At 43.5% G+C, this 19,837-nt stretch overlaps 1 protein-coding gene across 1 annotated transcript in view; it reads left to right on the forward strand.

The window, feature by feature from the left end:
- Nucleotides 1-19,837, forward strand: part of KCP (kielin cysteine rich BMP regulator) — a 565,655-nt gene that overhangs the window by 171,887 nt on the left and 373,931 nt on the right. The window contains 2 exon segments of the mRNA XM_053716343.1: nt 19,082-19,164; nt 19,513-19,606. Of these exon segments, the coding sequence (XP_053572318.1) occupies nt 19,082-19,164; nt 19,513-19,606 (177 nt within the window).

The following is a 19,837-nucleotide window of genomic DNA, read 5'->3' on the forward strand; positions in this document are numbered from 1 at the left end:
GAGACTTACACACATGTATGACTGGAAACCACCCATCAGTCACAGGAGACTTACACATATGTATGACTGGAAACCACCCATCAGTCACAGGAGACTTACACATATGTATGACTGGAAACCACCCATCAGTCACAGGAGACTTACACATATGTATGACTGGAAACCACCCATCAGTCACAGGAGACTTACACATATGTATGACTGGAAACCACCCATAAGTCAAAGGAGACTTACACACATGTATGACTGGAAACCACCCATCAATCAGAGAAAAATTACACACATGTATGACTGGAAACCAACCGTCAGTCACAGGAGACTTACACATATGTATGACTGGAAACCACCCATAAGTCAAAGGAGACTTACACACATGTATGACTGGAAGCCACCCATCAGTCACATGAGACTTACACACATGTATGACTGGAAACCACCCATCAATCAGAGAAAAATTACACACATGTATGACTGGAAACCAACCGTCAGTCACAGGAGCCTTACACATATGTATGACTGGAAACCACCCATCCATCGCAGGAACCTTACATACATGTATGACTGGAAGCCACCCATCAGTCACATGAGACTTACACATATGTATGACTGGAAACCACCCATAAGTCAAAGGAGACTTACACACATGTATGACTGGAAACCACCCATCAGTCACAGGAGACTTACACATATGTATGACTGGAAACCACCCATCAGTCACAGGAGACTTACACATATGTATGACTGGAAACCACCCATCAGTCAAAGGATACTTACACATATGTATGACTGGAAACCACCCATCAGTCACAGGAGACTTACACATATGTATGACTGGAAACCACCCATAAGTCAAAGGAGACTTACACACATGTATGACTGGAAACCACCCATCAGTCACAGGAGACTTACACATATGTATGACTGGAAACCACCCATCAGTCACAGGAGACTTACACATATGTATGACTGGAAACCACCCATCAGTCACAGGAGACTTACACATATGTATGACTGGAAACCACCCATCAGTCACAGGAGACTTACACATATGTATGACTGGAAACCACCCATAAGTCAAAGGAGACTTACACACATGTATGACTGGAAACCACCCATCAATCAGAGAAAAATTACACACATGTATGACTGGAAACCAACCGTCAGTCACAGGAGACTTACACATATGTATGACTGGAAACCACCCATAAGTCAAAGGAGACTTACACACATGTATGACTGGAAGCCACCCATCAGTCACATGAGACTTACACACATGTATGACTGGAAACCACCCATCAATCAGAGAAAAATTACACACATGTATGACTGGAAACCAACCGTCAGTCACAGGAGCCTTACACATATCTATGACTGGAAACCACCCATAAGTCAAAGGAGACTTACACACATGTATGACTGGAAACCACCCATCAATCAGAGAAAAATTACACACATGTATGACTGGAAACCAACCGTCAGTCACAGGAGCCTTACATACATGTATGACTGGAAACCACTCATAAGTCAAAGGAGACTTACACACATGTATGACTGGAAACCACCCATCAGCCAAAGGAGAATTTCACACATGTATGACTGGAAGCCACCCATCAGTCACAGGAGACGTACACACATGTATGACTGGAAGCCACCCATCAGTCACAGGAGACGTACACACATGTATGACTGGAAGCCACCCATCAGTCGCAAGAGAATTACAGACATGTATAACTAGAAACCACCCATCAATCTCAGGAGAATTACAGAAATGTGTGACTGGAAACTACCCATAAGTCACAGAAGCCTTACACACATGTATGACTGGAAACCACCCATCAGTCACAGGAGACTTACACACATGTATGAGTGGAAACTACCATCAGTCACAGAAGACTTACACACATGCATGACTGGAAGCCACCCATCAGTCTCAGGAGACTTACACACATGCATGACTGGAAACCACCCATCAGTCTCAGGAGACTTACACACATGCATGACTGGAAACCCCCCATCAGTCTCAGGAGACTTACACACATGTATGACTGGAAGCCACCCATCAGTCTCAGGAGACTTACACACATGTATGACTGGAAACCACCCATCAGTCTCAGGAGACTTACACACATGTATGACTGGAAACCACCCATCAGTCTCAGGAGACTTACACACATGTATGACTGGAAAACAACCAGTTTGTCATCTGAGAAATACACCCATGTATGACTAAGATACACTTTTTAGTCAGAGGAGACTCACACCTATGTATGAAAGAAATCCACTCATCAGTCACAGGAGGTTTACACACATGTATAACTGAGAGCCACCTATCAATACCAGGAGACTTACACACATGTATGACTGAGATTCACCCATCAATCACAGGAGACTTACACACATGCATGACTGAGATCCACCCATCAATCACAGGAGACTTACACACATGTATGACTGAGATTCACCCATCAATCACAGGAGACTTACACACATGTATGACTGAGATTCACCCATCAGTCACAGGAGACTTACACACATGTATAACTGAGAGCCACCTATCAGCCACTGGAGACTTACACACATGCATGACTGAGATCCACCCATCAATCACAGGAGACTTACACACATGTATGACTGAGATTCACCCATCAGTCACAGGAGACTTACACACATGCATGACTGAGATCCACTCATCAATCACAGGAGACTTACACACATGTATGACTGAGATTCACCCATCAGTCACAGGAGACTTACACACATGCATGACTGAGATTCACCCATCAATCACAGGAGACTTACACACATGTATAACTGAGAGCCACCTATCAATCACAGGAGACTTACACACATGTATAACTGAGAGCCACCTATCAATCACAGGAGACTTACACACATGTATGACTGAGATTCACCCATCAGTCACAGGAGACTTACACACATGTATGACTGAGATCCACCCATCAGTCACAGGAGACTTACACACATGTAAGACTGAGATTCACCCATCAGTCACAGGCGACTTACACACATGTATGACTGAGATTCACCCATCAATCACAGGAGACTTACACACATGTATGACTGAGATTCACCCATCAGTCACAGGAGACTTACACACATGTATGACTGAGATCCACCCATCAGTCACAGGAGACTTACACACATGTAAAACTGAGATTCACCCATCAGTCACAGGAGACTTACACACATGTATGACTGAGATCCACCCATCAGTCACAGGAGACTTACACACATGTATGACTGAGATCCACCCATCAGTCACAGGAGACTTACACACATGTATGACTGAGATTCACCCATCAATCACAGGAGACTTACACACATGTATGACTGAGATTCACCCATCAATCACAGGAGACTTACACACATGTATAACTGAGAGCCACCCAACAGTCACAGGAGACTTACACACATGTATGACTGAGATTCACCCATCAGTCACAGGAGACTTACACACATGTAAGACTGAGATTCACCCATCAGTCACTGGAGACTTACACACATGTATGACTGAGATTCACCCATCAGTCACAGGAGACTTACACACATGTAAGACTGAGATCCACCCATCAATCACAGGAGACTTACACACATGTATAACTGAGAGCCACCTATCAATCACAGGAGACTTACACACATGTAAGACTGAGATTCACCCATCAGTCACAGGAGACTTACACACATGTATGACTGAGATCCACCCATCAATCACAGGAGACTTACACACATGTATAACTGAGAGCCACCTATCAATCACAGGAGACTTACACACATGTATGACTGAGATTCACCCATCAGTCACAGGAGACTTACACATGTATGACTGAGATTCACCCATCAGTCACAGGAGACTTACACACATGTATGACTGAGATTCACCCATCAGTCACAGGAGACTTACACACATGTATGACTGAGATTCACCCATCAGTCACAGGAGACTTACACACATGTATGACTGAGATTCACCCATCAGTCACAGGAGACTTACACACATGTATGACTGAGATTCACCCATCAATCACAGGAGACTTACACACATGTATGACTGAGATTCACCCATCAATCACAGGAGACTTACACACATGTATGACTGAGATTCACCCATCAGTCACAGGAGACTTACACACATGTATGACCGAGATTCACCCATCAGTCACAGGAGACTTACACACATGTATGACTGAGATTCACCCATCAGTCACTGGAGACTTACACACATGTAAGACTGAGATTCACCCATCAGTCACTGGAGACTTACACACATGTAAGACTGAGATTCACCCATCAGTCACAGGAGACTTACACACATGTAAGACTGAGATTCACCCATCAGTCACAGGAGACTTACACACATGTATGACTGAGATTCACCCATCAGTCACTGGAGACTTACACACATGTATGACTGAGATCCACCCATCAGTCACAGGAGACTTACACACATGTATGACTGAGATTCACCCATCAGTCACAGGAGACTTACACACATGTATGACTGAGATTCACCCATCAATCACAGGAGACTTACACACATGTATGACTGAGATCCACCCATCAGTCACAGGAGACTTACACACATGTATGACTGAGATTCACCCATCAGTCACAGGAGACTTACACACATGTATGACTGAGATTCACCCATCAGTCACTGGAGACTTACACACATGTATGACTGAGATTCACCCATCAATCACAGGCGTCTTACACACATGTATGACTGAGATTCACCCATCAATCACTGGAGACTTACACACATGTATGACTGAGATTCACCCATCAATCACTGGAGACTTACACACATGCATGACTGAGATCCACCCATCAATCACAGGAGACTTACACACATGTATGACTGAGATTCACCCATCAGTCACAGGAGACTTACACATGTATGACTGAGATTCACCCATCAGTCACAGGAGACTTACACACATGTATGACTGAGATTCACCCATCAATCACAGGAGACTTACACACATGTAAGACTGAGATTCACCCATCAGTCACAGGGGACTTACACACATGTATGACTGAGATTCACCCATCAGTCACAAGAGACTTACACACATGTATGACTGAGATTCACCCATCAGTCACAGGAGACTTACACACATGTATGACTGAGATTCACCCATCAATCACAGGAGACTTACACACATGTATGACTGAGATCCACCCATCAGTCACAGGAGACTTACACACATGTATGACTGATATTCACCCATCAATCACAGGAGACTTACACACATGTATGACTGAGATTCACCCATCAGTCACTGGAGACTTACACACATGTATGACTGAGATTCACCCATCAATCACAGGAGACTTACACACATGTATGACTGAGATCCACCCATCAGTCACAGGAGACTTACACACATGTATGACTGAGATTCACCCATCAGTCACAGGAGACTTACACACATGTATGACTGAGATTCACCCATCAATCACAGGAGACTTACACACATGTATGACTGAGATCCACCCATCAGTCACAGGAGACTTACACACATGTATGACTGAGATTCACCCATCAGTCACAGGAGACTTACACGCATGTATGACTGAGATTCACCCATCAGTCACTGGAGACTTACACACATGTATGACTGCGATTCACCCATCAATCACAGGAGACTTACACACATGTATGACTGAGATTCACCCATCAATCACTGGAGACTTACACACATGTATGACTGAGATTCACCCATCAATCACTGGAGACTTACACACATGCATGACTGAGATCCACCCATCAATCACAGGAGACTTACACACATGTATGACTGAGATTCACCCATCAGTCACAGGAGACTTACACACATGTATGACTGAGATTCACCCATCAGTCACAGGAGACTTACACACATGTATGACTGAGATTCACCCATCAATCACAGGAGACTTACACACATGTAAGACTGAGATTCACCCATCAGTCACAGGAGACTTACACACATGTATGACTGAGATTCACCCATCAGTCACAGGAGACTTACACACATGTAAGACTGAGATTCACCCATCAATCACTGGAGACTTACACACATGCATGACTGAGATCCACTCATCAGTCACAGGAGACTTACACACATGTATGACTGAGATTCACCCATCAGTCACAGGAGACTTACACACATGTATGACTGAGATTCACCCATCAGTCACAGGAGACTTACACACATGTAAGACTGAGATTCACCCATCAGTCACAGGAGACTTACACACATGTATGACTGAGATTCACCCATCAGTCACAGGAGACTTACACACATGTATGACTGAGATTCACCCATCAGTCACAGGAGACTTACACACATGTATGACTGAGATTCACCCATCAGTCACAGGAGACTTACACACATGTATAACTGAGAGCCACCTATCAATCACAGGAGACTTACACACATGTATGACTGAGAGCCACCTATCAATCACAGGAGACTTACACACATGTAAGACTGAGATTCACCCATCAGTCACAGGAGACTTACACACATGTATGACTGAGATTCACCCATCAGTCACAGGAGACTTACACACATGTATGACTGAGATTCACCCATCAGTCACAGGAGACTTACACACATGTATGACTGAGATTCACCCATCAGTCACAGGAGACTTACACACATGTATGACTGAGATCCACCCATCAATCACAGGAGACTTACACACATGTATAACTGAGAGCCACCTATCAATCACAGGAGACTTACACACATGTAAGACTGAGATTCACCCATCAGTCACAGGAGACTTACACACATGTATGACTGAGATCCACCCATCAATCACAGGAGACTTACACACATGTATAACTGAGAGCCACCTATCAATCACAGGAGACTTACACACATGTATGACTGAGATTCACCCATCAGTCACAGGAGACTTACACATGTATGACTGAGATTCACCCATCAGTCACAGGAGACTTACACACATGTATGACTGAGATTCACCCATCAGTCACAGGAGACTTACACACATGTATGACTGAGATTCACCCATCAGTCACAGGAGACTTACACACATGTATGACTGAGATTCACCCATCAGTCACAGGAGACTTACAGACATGTATGACTGAGATTCACCCATCAATCACAGGAGACTTACACACATGTATGACTGAGATTCACCCATCAATCACAGGAGACTTACACACATGTATGACTGAGATTCACCCATCAGTCACAGGAGACTTACACACATGTATGACTGAGATTCACCCATCAGTCACAGGAGACTTACACACATGTATGACTGAGATTCACCCATCAGTCACTGGAGACTTACACACATGTAAGACTGAGATTCACCCATCAGTCACTGGAGACTTACACACATGTAAGACTGAGATTCACCCATCAGTCACAGGAGACTTACACACATGTAAGACTGAGATTCACCCATCAGTCACAGGAGACTTACACACATGTATGACTGAGATTCACCCATCAGTCACTGGAGACTTACACACATGTATGACTGAGATCCACCCATCAGTCACAGGAGACTTACACACATGTATGACTGAGATTCACCCATCAGTCACAGGAGACTTACACACATGTATGACTGAGATTCACCCATCAATCACAGGAGACTTACACACATGTATGACTGAGATCCACCCATCAGTCAGAGGAGACTTACACACATGTATGACTGAGATTCACCCATCAGTCACAGGAGACTTACACACATGTATGACTGAGATTCACCCATCAGTCACTGGAGACTTACACACATGTATGACTGAGATTCACCCATCAATCACAGGCGACTTACACACATGTATGACTGAGATTCACCCATCAATCACTGGAGACTTACACACATGTATGACTGAGATTCACCCATCAATCACTGGAGACTTACACACATGCATGACTGAGATCCACCCATCAATCACAGGAGACTTACACACATGTATGACTGAGATTCACCCATCAGTCACAGGAGACTTACACATGTATGACTGAGATTCACCCATCAGTCACAGGAGACTTACACACATGTATGACTGAGATTCACCCATCAATCACAGGAGACTTACACACATGTAAGACTGAGATTCACCCATCAGTCACAGGAGACTTACACACATGTATGACTGAGATTCACCCATCAGTCACAGGAGACTTACACACATGTATGACTGAGATTCACCCATCAGTCACAGGAGACTTACACACATGTATGACTGAGATTCACCCATCAATCACAGGAGACTTACACACATGTATGACTGAGATCCACCCATCAGTCACAGGAGACTTACACACATGTATGACTGAGATTCACCCATCAATCACAGGAGACTTACACACATGTATGACTGAGATTCACCCATCAGTCACTGGAGACTTACACACATGTATGACTGAGATTCACCCATCAATCACAGGAGACTTACACACATGTATGACTGAGATCCACCCATCAGTCACAGGAGACTTACACACATGTATGACTGAGATTCACCCATCAGTCACAGGAGACTTACACACATGTATGACTGAGATTCACCCATCAATCACAGGAGACTTACACACATATATGACTGAGATCCACCCATCAGTCACAGGAGACTTACACACATGTATGACTGAGATTCACCCATCAGTCACAGGAGACTTACACACATGTATGACTGAGATTCACCCATCAGTCACTGGAGACTTACACACATGTATGACTGAGATTCACCCATCAATCACAGGAGACTTACACACATGTATGACTGAGATTCACCCATCAATCACTGGAGACTTACACACATGTATGACTGAGATTCACCCATCAATCACTGGAGACTTACACACATGCATGACTGAGATCCACCCATCAATCACAGGAGACTTACACACATGTATGACTGAGATTCACCCATCAGTCACAGGAGACTTACACACATGTATGACTGAGATTCACCCATCAATCACAGGAGACTTACACACATGTAAGACTGAGATTCACCCATCAGTCACAGGAGACTTACACACATGTAAGACTGAGATTCACCCATCAATCACAGGAGACTTACACACATGCATGACTGAGATCCACTCATCAGTCACAGGAGACTTACACACATGTATGACTGAGATTCACCCATCAGTCACAGGAGACTTACACACATGTATGACTGAGATTCACCCATCAGTCACAGGAGACTTACACACATGTAAGACTGAGATTCACCCATCAGTCACAGGAGACTTACACACATGTATGACTGAGATTCACCCATCAGTCACAGGAGACTTACACACATGTATGACTGAGATTCACCCATCAGTCACAGGAGACTTACACACATGTATGACTGAGATTCACCCATCAGTCACAGGAGACTTACACACATGTATAACTGAGAGCCACCTATCAATCACAGGAGACTTACACACATGTATGACTGAGATTCACCCATCAGTCACTGGAGACTTACACACATGTATGACTGAGATCCACCCATCATTCACAGGAGACTTACACACATGTATGACTGAGATTCACCCATCAATCACAGGAGACTTACACACATGTATGACTGAGATTCACCCATCAATCACAGGAGACTTACACACATGTATAACTGAGATTCACCCATCAGTCACAGGAGACTTACACACATGTATGACTGAGATTCACCCATCAGTCACAGGAGACTTACACACATGTATGACTGAGATTCACCCATCAGTCACAGGAGACTTACACATATGTATGACTGAGATTCACCCATCAATCACAGGAGACTTACACACATGTATGACTGAGATTCACCCATCAGTCACAGGAGACTTACACACATGTATGACTGAGATTCACCCATCAGTCACAGGAGACTTACACACATGTATAACTGAGATTCACCCATCAGTCACAGGAGACTTACACACATGTATGACTGAGATTCACCCATCAGTCACAGGAGACTTACACACATGTATGACTGAGATCCACTCATCAGTCACAGGAGACTTACACACATGTATGACTGAGATTCACCCATCAATCACAGGAGACTTACACACATGTATGACTGAGATTCACCCATCAATCACAGGAGACTTACACACATGTATGACTGAGATTCACCCATCAATCACAGGAGACTTACACACATGTATGACTGAGATTCACCCATCAATCACAGGAGACTTACACACATGTATGACTGAGATTCACCCATCAATCACAGGAGACTTACACACATGTATGACTGAGATTCACCCATCAATCACAGGCGACTTACACACATGTATGACTGAGATTCACCCATCAGTCACAGGAGACTTACACACATGTAAGACTGAGATTCACCCATCAGTCACAGGAGACTTACACACATGTATGACTGAGATTCACCCATCAATCACTGGAGACTTACACACATGTATGACTGAGATTCACCCATCAATCACAGGAGACTTACACACATGTATGACTGAGATTCACCCATCAATCACAGGCGACTTACACACATGTATGACTGAGATCCACCCATCAGTCACAGGAGACTTACACACATGTATGACTGAGATTCACCCATCAGTCACAGGAGACTTACACACATGTATGACTGAGATTCACCCATCAATCACAGGAGACTTACACACATGTATGACTGAGATCCACCCATCAGTCACAGGAGACTTACACACATGTATGACTGAGATTCACCCATCAGTCACTGGAGACTTACACACATGTATGACTGAGATTCACCCATCAATCACAGGAGACTTACACACATGTATGACTGAGATTCACCCATCAATCACTGGAGACTTACACACATGTATGACTAAGATTCACCCATCAATCACTGGAGACTTACACACATGCATGACTGAGATCCACCCATCAATCACAGGAGACTTACACACATGTATGACTGAGATTCACCCATCAGTCACAGGAGACTTACACATGTATGACTGAGATTCACCCATCAGTCACAGGAGACTTACACACATGTATGACTGAGATTCACCCATCAATCACAGGAGACTTACACACATGTAAGACTGAGATTCACCCATCAGTCACAGGAGACTTACACACATGTATGACTGAGATTCACCCATCAGTCACAGGAGACTTACACACATGTATGACTGAGATTCACCCATCAGTCACAGGAGACTTACACACATGTATGACTGAGATTCACCCATCAATCACAGGAGACTTACACACATGTATGACTGAGATCCACCCATCAGTCACAGGAGACTTACACACATGTATGACTGAGATTCACCCATCAATCACAGGAGACTTACACACATGTATGACTGAGATTCACCCATCAGTCACTGGAGACTTACACACATGTATGACTGAGATTCACCCATCAATCACAGGAGACTTACACACATGTATGACTGAGATTCACCCATCAGTCACAGGAGACTTACACACATGTATGACTGAGATTCACCCATCAGTCACAGGAGACTTACACACATGTATGACTGAGATTCACCCATCAATCACAGGAGACTTACACACATGTATGACTGAGATTCACCCATCAGTCACAGGAGACTTACACACATGTATGACTGAGATTCACCCATCAGTCACAGGAGACTTACACACATGTATGACTGAGATTCACCCATCAGTCACAGGAGACTTACACACATGTATGACTGAGATTCACCCATCAATCACAGGAGACTTACACACATGTATGACTGAGATTCACCCATCAATCACTGGAGACTTACACACATGTATGACTGAGATTCACCCATCAATCACAGGAGACTTACACACATGTATGACTGAGATTCACCCATCAGTCACAGGAGACTTACACACATGTATGACTGAGATTCACCCATCAGTCACAGGAGACTTACACACATGTATGACTGAGATCCACCCATCAGTCACAGGAGACTTACACACATGTATGACTGAGATTCACCCATCAGTCACAGGAGACTTACACACATGTATGACTGAGATTCACCCATCAATCACAGGAGACTTACACACATGTATGACTGAGATTCACCCATCAGTCACAGGAGACTTACACACATGTATGACTGAGATTCACCCATCAGTCACAGGAGACTTACACACATGTAAGACTGAGATTCACCCATCAATCACAGGAGACTTACACACATGTATGACTGAGATCACTCATCAGTCACAGGAGACTTACACACATGTATGACTGAGATTCACCCATCAGTCACAGGAGACTTACACACATGTATGACTGAGATTCACCCATCAGTCACAGGAGACTTACACACATGTATGACTGAGATTCACCCATCAGTCACATGAGACTTACACACATGTATGACTGAGATTCACCCATCAGTCACAGGAGACTTACACACATGTATGACTGAGATTCACCCATCAGTCACAGGAGACTTACACACATGTATAACTGAGATCCACCTATCAATCACAGGAGACTTACACACATGTATGACTGAGATTCACCCATCAGTCACTGGAGACTTACACACATGTATGACTGAGATCCACCCATCAGTCACAGGAGACTTACACACATGTATGACTGAGATTCACCCATCAATCACAGGAGACTTACACACATGTATGACTGAGATTCACCCATCAGTCACAGGAGACTTACACACATGTATGACTGAGATTCACCCATCAATCACAGGAGACTTACACACATGTATGACTGAGATTCACCCATCAGTCACAGGAGACTTACACACATGTATGACTGAGATTCACCCATCAATCACAGGAGACTTACACACATGTATGACTGAGATTCACCCATCAATCACAGGAGACTTACACACATGTATAACTGAGATTCACCCATCAGTCACAGGAGACTTACACACATGTATGACTGAGATTCACCCATCAGTCACAGGAGACTTACACACATGTATGACTGAGATTCACCCATCAGTCACAGGAGACTTACACACATGTATGACTGAGATTCACCCATCAGTCACAGGAGACTTACACACATGTATGACTGAGATTCACCCATCAGTCACAGGAGACTTACACACATGTATGACTGAGATTCACCCATCAGTCACAGGAGACTTACACACATGTATGACTGAGATTCACCCATCAATCACAGGAGACTTACACACATGTATGACTGAGATTCACCCATCAAGTCACAGGAGACTTACACACATGTATGACTGAGATTCACCCATCAGTCACAGGAGACTTACACACATGTATGACTGAGATTCACCCATCAGTCACAGGAGACTTACACACATGTATGACTGAGATTCACCCATCAAGTCACAGGAGACTTACACACATGTATGACTGAGATTCACCCATCAGATCACAGGAGACTTACACACATGTATGACTGAGATTCACCCATCAGTCACAGGAGACTTACACACATGCATGACTGAGATTCACCCATCAGTCACAGGAGACTTACACACATGTATGACTGAGATTCACCCATCAGTCACAGGAGACTTACACACATGTATGACTGAGATTCACCCATCAAGTCACAGGAGACTTACACACATGTATGACTGAGATTCACCCATCAATCACAGGAGACTTACACACATGTATGACTGAGATTCACCCATCAGTCACTGGAGACTTACACACATGTATGACTGAGATTCACCCATCAAGTCACAGGAGACTTACACACATGTATGACTGAGATTCACCCATCAGTCACTGGAGACTTACACACATGTATGACTGAGATTCACCCATCAATCACAGGAGACTTACACACATGTATGACTGAGATTCACCCATCAATCACAGGAGACTTACACACATGTATGACTGAGATTCACCCATCAGTCACAGGAGACTTACACACATGTATGACTGAGATTCACCCATCAAGTCACAGGAGACTTACACACATGTATGACTGAGATTCACCCATCAAGTCACAGGAGACTTACACACATGTATGACTGAGATTCACCCATCAGTCACAGGAGACTTACACACATGTATGACTGAGATTCACCCATCAGTCACAGGAGACTTACACACATGTATGACTGAGATTCACCCATCAGTCACAGGAGACTTACACACATGTATGACTGAGATTCACCCATCAATCACAGGAGACTTACACACATGTATGACTGAGATTCACCCATCAATCACAGGAGACTTACACACATGTATGACTGAGATTCACCCATCAGTCACAGGAGACTTACACACATGTATGACTGAGATTCACCCATCAATCACAGGAGACTTACACACATGTATGACTGAGATTCACCCATCAATCACAGGAGACTTACACACATGTATGACTGAGATTCACCCATCAGTCACAGGAGACTTACACACATGTATGACTGAGATTCACCCATCAGTCACAGGAGACTTACACACATGTATGACTGAGATTCACCCATCAGTCACAGGAGACTTACACACATGTATGACTGAGATTCACCCATCAGTCACAGGAGACTTACACACATGTATGACTGAGATTCACCCATCAGTCACAGGAGACTTACACACATGTATGACTGAGATTCACCCATCAGTCACAGGAGACTTACACACATGTATGACTGAGATTCACCCATCAGTCACAGGAGACTTACACACATGTATGACTGAGATTCACCCATCAGTCACAGGAGACTTACACACATGTATAACTGAGATTCACCCATCAGTCACAGGAGACTTACACACATGTATGACTGAGATTCACCCATCAATCACAGGAGACTTACACACATGTATGACTGAGATCCACTCATCAGTCACAGGAGACTTACACACATGTATGACTGAGATTCACCCATCAATCACAGGAGACTTACACACATGTATGACTGAGATTCACCCATCAGTCACAGGAGACTTACACACATGAATGACTGAGATTCACCCATCAATCACAGGAGACTTACACACATGTATGACTGAGATTCACCCATCAATCACAGGAGACTTACACACATGTATGACTGAGATTCACCCATCAATCACAGGAGACTTACACACATGTATGACTGAGATTCACCCATCAATCACAGGCGACTTACACACATGTATGACTGAGATTCACCCATCATTCACAGGAGACTTACACACATGTAAGACTGAGATTCACCCATCAGTCACAGGAGACTTACACACATGTATGACTGAGATTCACCCATCAATCACTGGAGACTTACACACATGTATGACTGAGATTCACCCATCAATCACAGGAGACTTACACACATGTATGACTGAGATTCACCCATCAATCACAGGCGACTTACACACATGTATGACTGAGATTCACCCATCAGTCACAGGAGACTTACACACATGTAAGACTGAGATTCACCCATCAGTCACAGGAGACTTACACACATGTATGACTGAGATTCACCCATCAATCACAGGAGACTTACACACATGTATGACTGAGATTCACCCATCAATCACAGGAGACTTACACACATGTATGACTGAGATTCACCCATCAGTCACAGGAGACGTACACACATGTATAACTGAGATTCACCCATCAGTCACAGGAGACTTACACACATGTATGACTGAGAGCCACCTATCAGTCACAGGAGACTTACACACATGTATAACTGAGAGCCACCTATCAATCACAGGAGACTTACACACATGTATGACTGAGATTCACCCATCAATCACAGGAGACTTACACACATGTATGACTGAGATCCACTCATCAGTCACAGGAGACTTACACACATGTATGACTGAGATTCACCCATCAGTCACAGGAGACTTACACACATGTATGACTGAGATTCACCCATCAGTCACTGGAGACTTACACACATGTATAACTGAGATTCACCCATCAGTCACAGGAGACTTACACACATGTATGACTGAGATTCACCCATCAATCACAGGAGACTTACACACATGTATGACTGAGATACACCCATCAGTCACAGGAGACTTACACACATGTATGACTGAGATCCACCCATCAATCACAGGAGACTTACACACATGTAAGACTGAGATTCACCCATCAGTCACAGGAGACTTACACACATGTATGACTGAGATCCACCCATCAATCACAGGAGACTTACACACATGTATGACTGAGATTCACCCATCAGTCACAGGAGACTTACACACATGTATGACTGAGATTCACCCATCAATCACAGGAGATTTACACACATGTATAACTGAGAGCCACCTATCAATCACAGGAGACTTACACACATGTATGACTGAGATTCACCCATCAATCACAGGAGATTTACACACATGTATAACTGAGAGCCACCTATCAATCACAGGAGACTTACACACATGTATGACTGAGATTCACCCATCAGTCACAGGAGACTTACACACATGTATGACTGAGATTCACCCATCAATCACAGGAGATTTACACACATGTATAACTGAGAGCCACCTATCAATCACAGGAGACTTACACACATGTATGACTGAGATTCACCCATCAGTCACAGGAGACTTACACACATGTATGACTGAGATTCACCCATCAGTCACAGGAGACTTACACACATGTATGACTGAGATCCATCCATCAGTCACAGGAGATTTACACACATGTATAACTGAGAGCCACCTATCAATCACAGGAGACTTACACACATGTAAGACTGAGATTCACCCATCAATCACAGGAGACTTACACACATGTATGACTGAGATTCACCCATCAGTCACTGGAGACTTACACACATGTATGACTGAGATTCACCCATCAATCACAGGCGACTTACACACATGTATGACTGAGATCCACTCATCAATCACTGGAGACTTACACACATGTATGACTGAGATTCACCCATCAATCACTGGAGACTTACACACATGTATGACTGAGATTCACCCATCAATCACAGGAGACTTACACACATGTATGACTGAGATCCACCCATCAGTCACAGGAGACTTACACACATGTATGACTGAGATTCACCCATCAATCACAGGAGACTTACACACATGTATGACTGAGATTCACCCATCAGTCACAGGAGACTTACACACATGTATGACTGAGATTCACCCATCAGTCACAGGAGACTTACACACATGTATGACTGAGATTCACCCATCAGTCACAGGAGACTTACACACATGTATGACTGAGATTCACCCATCAATCACAGGAGACTTACACACATGTATGACTGAGATTCACCAATCAGTCACTGGAGACTTACACACATGTATGACTGAGATTCACCCATCAGTCACAGGAGACTTACACACATGTATGACTGAGATTCACCCATCAGTCACTGGAGACTTACACACATGTATAACTGAGAGCCACCTATCAATCACAGGAGACTTACACACATGTATGACTGAGATTCACCCATCAATCACAGGAGACTTACACACATGTATGACTGAGATTCACCCATCAGTCACAGGAGACTTACACACATGTAAGACTGAGATTCACCCATCAGTCACAGGAGACTTACACACATGTAAGACTAAGATTCACCCATCAATCACAGGAGACTTACACACATGTATGACTGAGATTCACCCATCAGTCACAGGAGACTTACACACATGTAAGACTGAGATTCACCCATCAGTCACAGGAGACTTACACACACGTATGACTGAGATTCACCCATCAATCACAGGAGACTTACACACATGTATGACTGAGATTCACCCATCAGTCACAGGAGACTTACACACATGTAAGACTGAGATTCACCCTTCAGTCACAGGAGACTTACACACACGTATGACTGAGATTCACCCATCAGTCACAGGAGACTTACACACACGTATGACTGAGATTCACCCATCAATCACAGGAGACTTACACACATGTATGACTGAGATCCACTCATCAGTCACAGGAGACTTACACACATGTATGACTGAGATTCACCCATCAGTCACATGAGACTTACACACATGTATGACTGAGATCCACCCATCAGTCACAGGAGACTTACACACATGTATGACTGATATTCACCCATCAGTCACATGAGACTTACACACATGTATGACTGAGATTCACCCATCAGTCACAGGAGACTTACACACATGTATGACTGAGATTCACCCATCAATCACAGGAGACTTACACACATGTATAACTGAGAGCCACCTATCAATCACAGGAGACTTACACACATGTATGACTGAGATTCACCCATCAGTCACAGGAGACTTACACACATGTATGACTGAGATTCACCCATCAGTCACAGGAGACTTACACACATGTAAGACTGAGATTCACCCATCAATCACAGGAGACTTACACACATGTATGACTGAGATTCACCCATCAGTCACTGGAGACTTACACACATGTATGACTGAGATTCACCCATCAATCACAGGAGACTTACACACATGTATGACTGAGATTCACCCATCAGTCACAGGAGACTTACACACATGTATAACTGAGATTCACCCATCAATCACAGGAGACTTACACACATGTATGACTGAGATTCACCCATCAGTCACAGGAGACTTACACACATGTAAGACTGAGATTCACCCATCAATCACTGGAGACTTACACACATGTAAGACTGAGATTCACCCATCAGTCACAGGAGACTTACACACATGTATGACTGAGATCCACCCATCAGTCACAGGAGACTTACACACATGTATGACTGAGATTCACCCATCAGTCACAGGAGACTTACACACATGTATGACTGAGATTCACCCATCAGTCACAGGAGACTTACACACATGTATGACTGAGATTCACCCATCAGTCACAGGAGACTTACACACATGTATGACTGAGATTTACCCATCAATTACAGGAGACTTACACACATGTATTAAAGGGATCCACCCATCAGGAGATTTACATACATGTATGAAACAAATCTACCAGTTAGTCAGTTGATATGCACCCTGTTTCTGTAATATAATGTTGAGTAAATGCATAATGTGTATGTGTTTGTGTGACATAAATGACAAAATATATCCATTTTTTTTTTTTCAGGTTGTGAGTATGAGGGGCAGACATACAGGAATGGGGAACATTTCCTCCTACAGAGTAACCCATGTGTCAACTGCACCTGCTCAGTGAGTGATGGTTCCAACATGGAGGGGGGGTATTTATGCTGCACATAGAGCTGAACTATACAAATAGTAAAAAAAAAATTATACAGTTACAAGAAAGATACACTAAGAATTAATGTGTGTGTGTGTATGTATGTATGTATATATATATATGTATATATATATATATATATATATATATATATATATATATATATACACACACTCATACTGTACATATACTGTATATATCTGTGTGTGTGTATTATTGTGTCTTCCATATGTTATGCATTTGAATACCCTGAATATTCATTCCAGCAACTACAAATGAGTGCTGTGACATGCAGTATACAAATGTTCTTTTTTTTACAGAATAACCTGGTGCGATGTTTACCCATCCTGTGCCCTCATGCACTGTGCAGCAAACCAATGCACACCCCAGGGCAATGTTGCCCATCGTGTCCAGGTACGTCAGTAAGGCATTCATAGGACAGGTGAAACAGTCTGAACATAATGTGCCAGATTACAAGTGATGCGTTAATAATAGCGCGGGTACGATAACCGATATTGCTTGAATGTGCTATCAATTAGCGCACAACTTTTATATTACAGGTCTTTAATAAAGCGTGTTAACCAGAGAAGGGTTAGCGCAGCCAACTTCTCTCTCGAGCACAGCCTATACTTTCAATGGATATCA

This window comes from Bombina bombina, chromosome 6, assembly GCF_027579735.1.
Source record: "Bombina bombina isolate aBomBom1 chromosome 6, aBomBom1.pri, whole genome shotgun sequence".
Taxonomy (NCBI): Eukaryota; Metazoa; Chordata; class Amphibia; order Anura; family Bombinatoridae; genus Bombina; species Bombina bombina.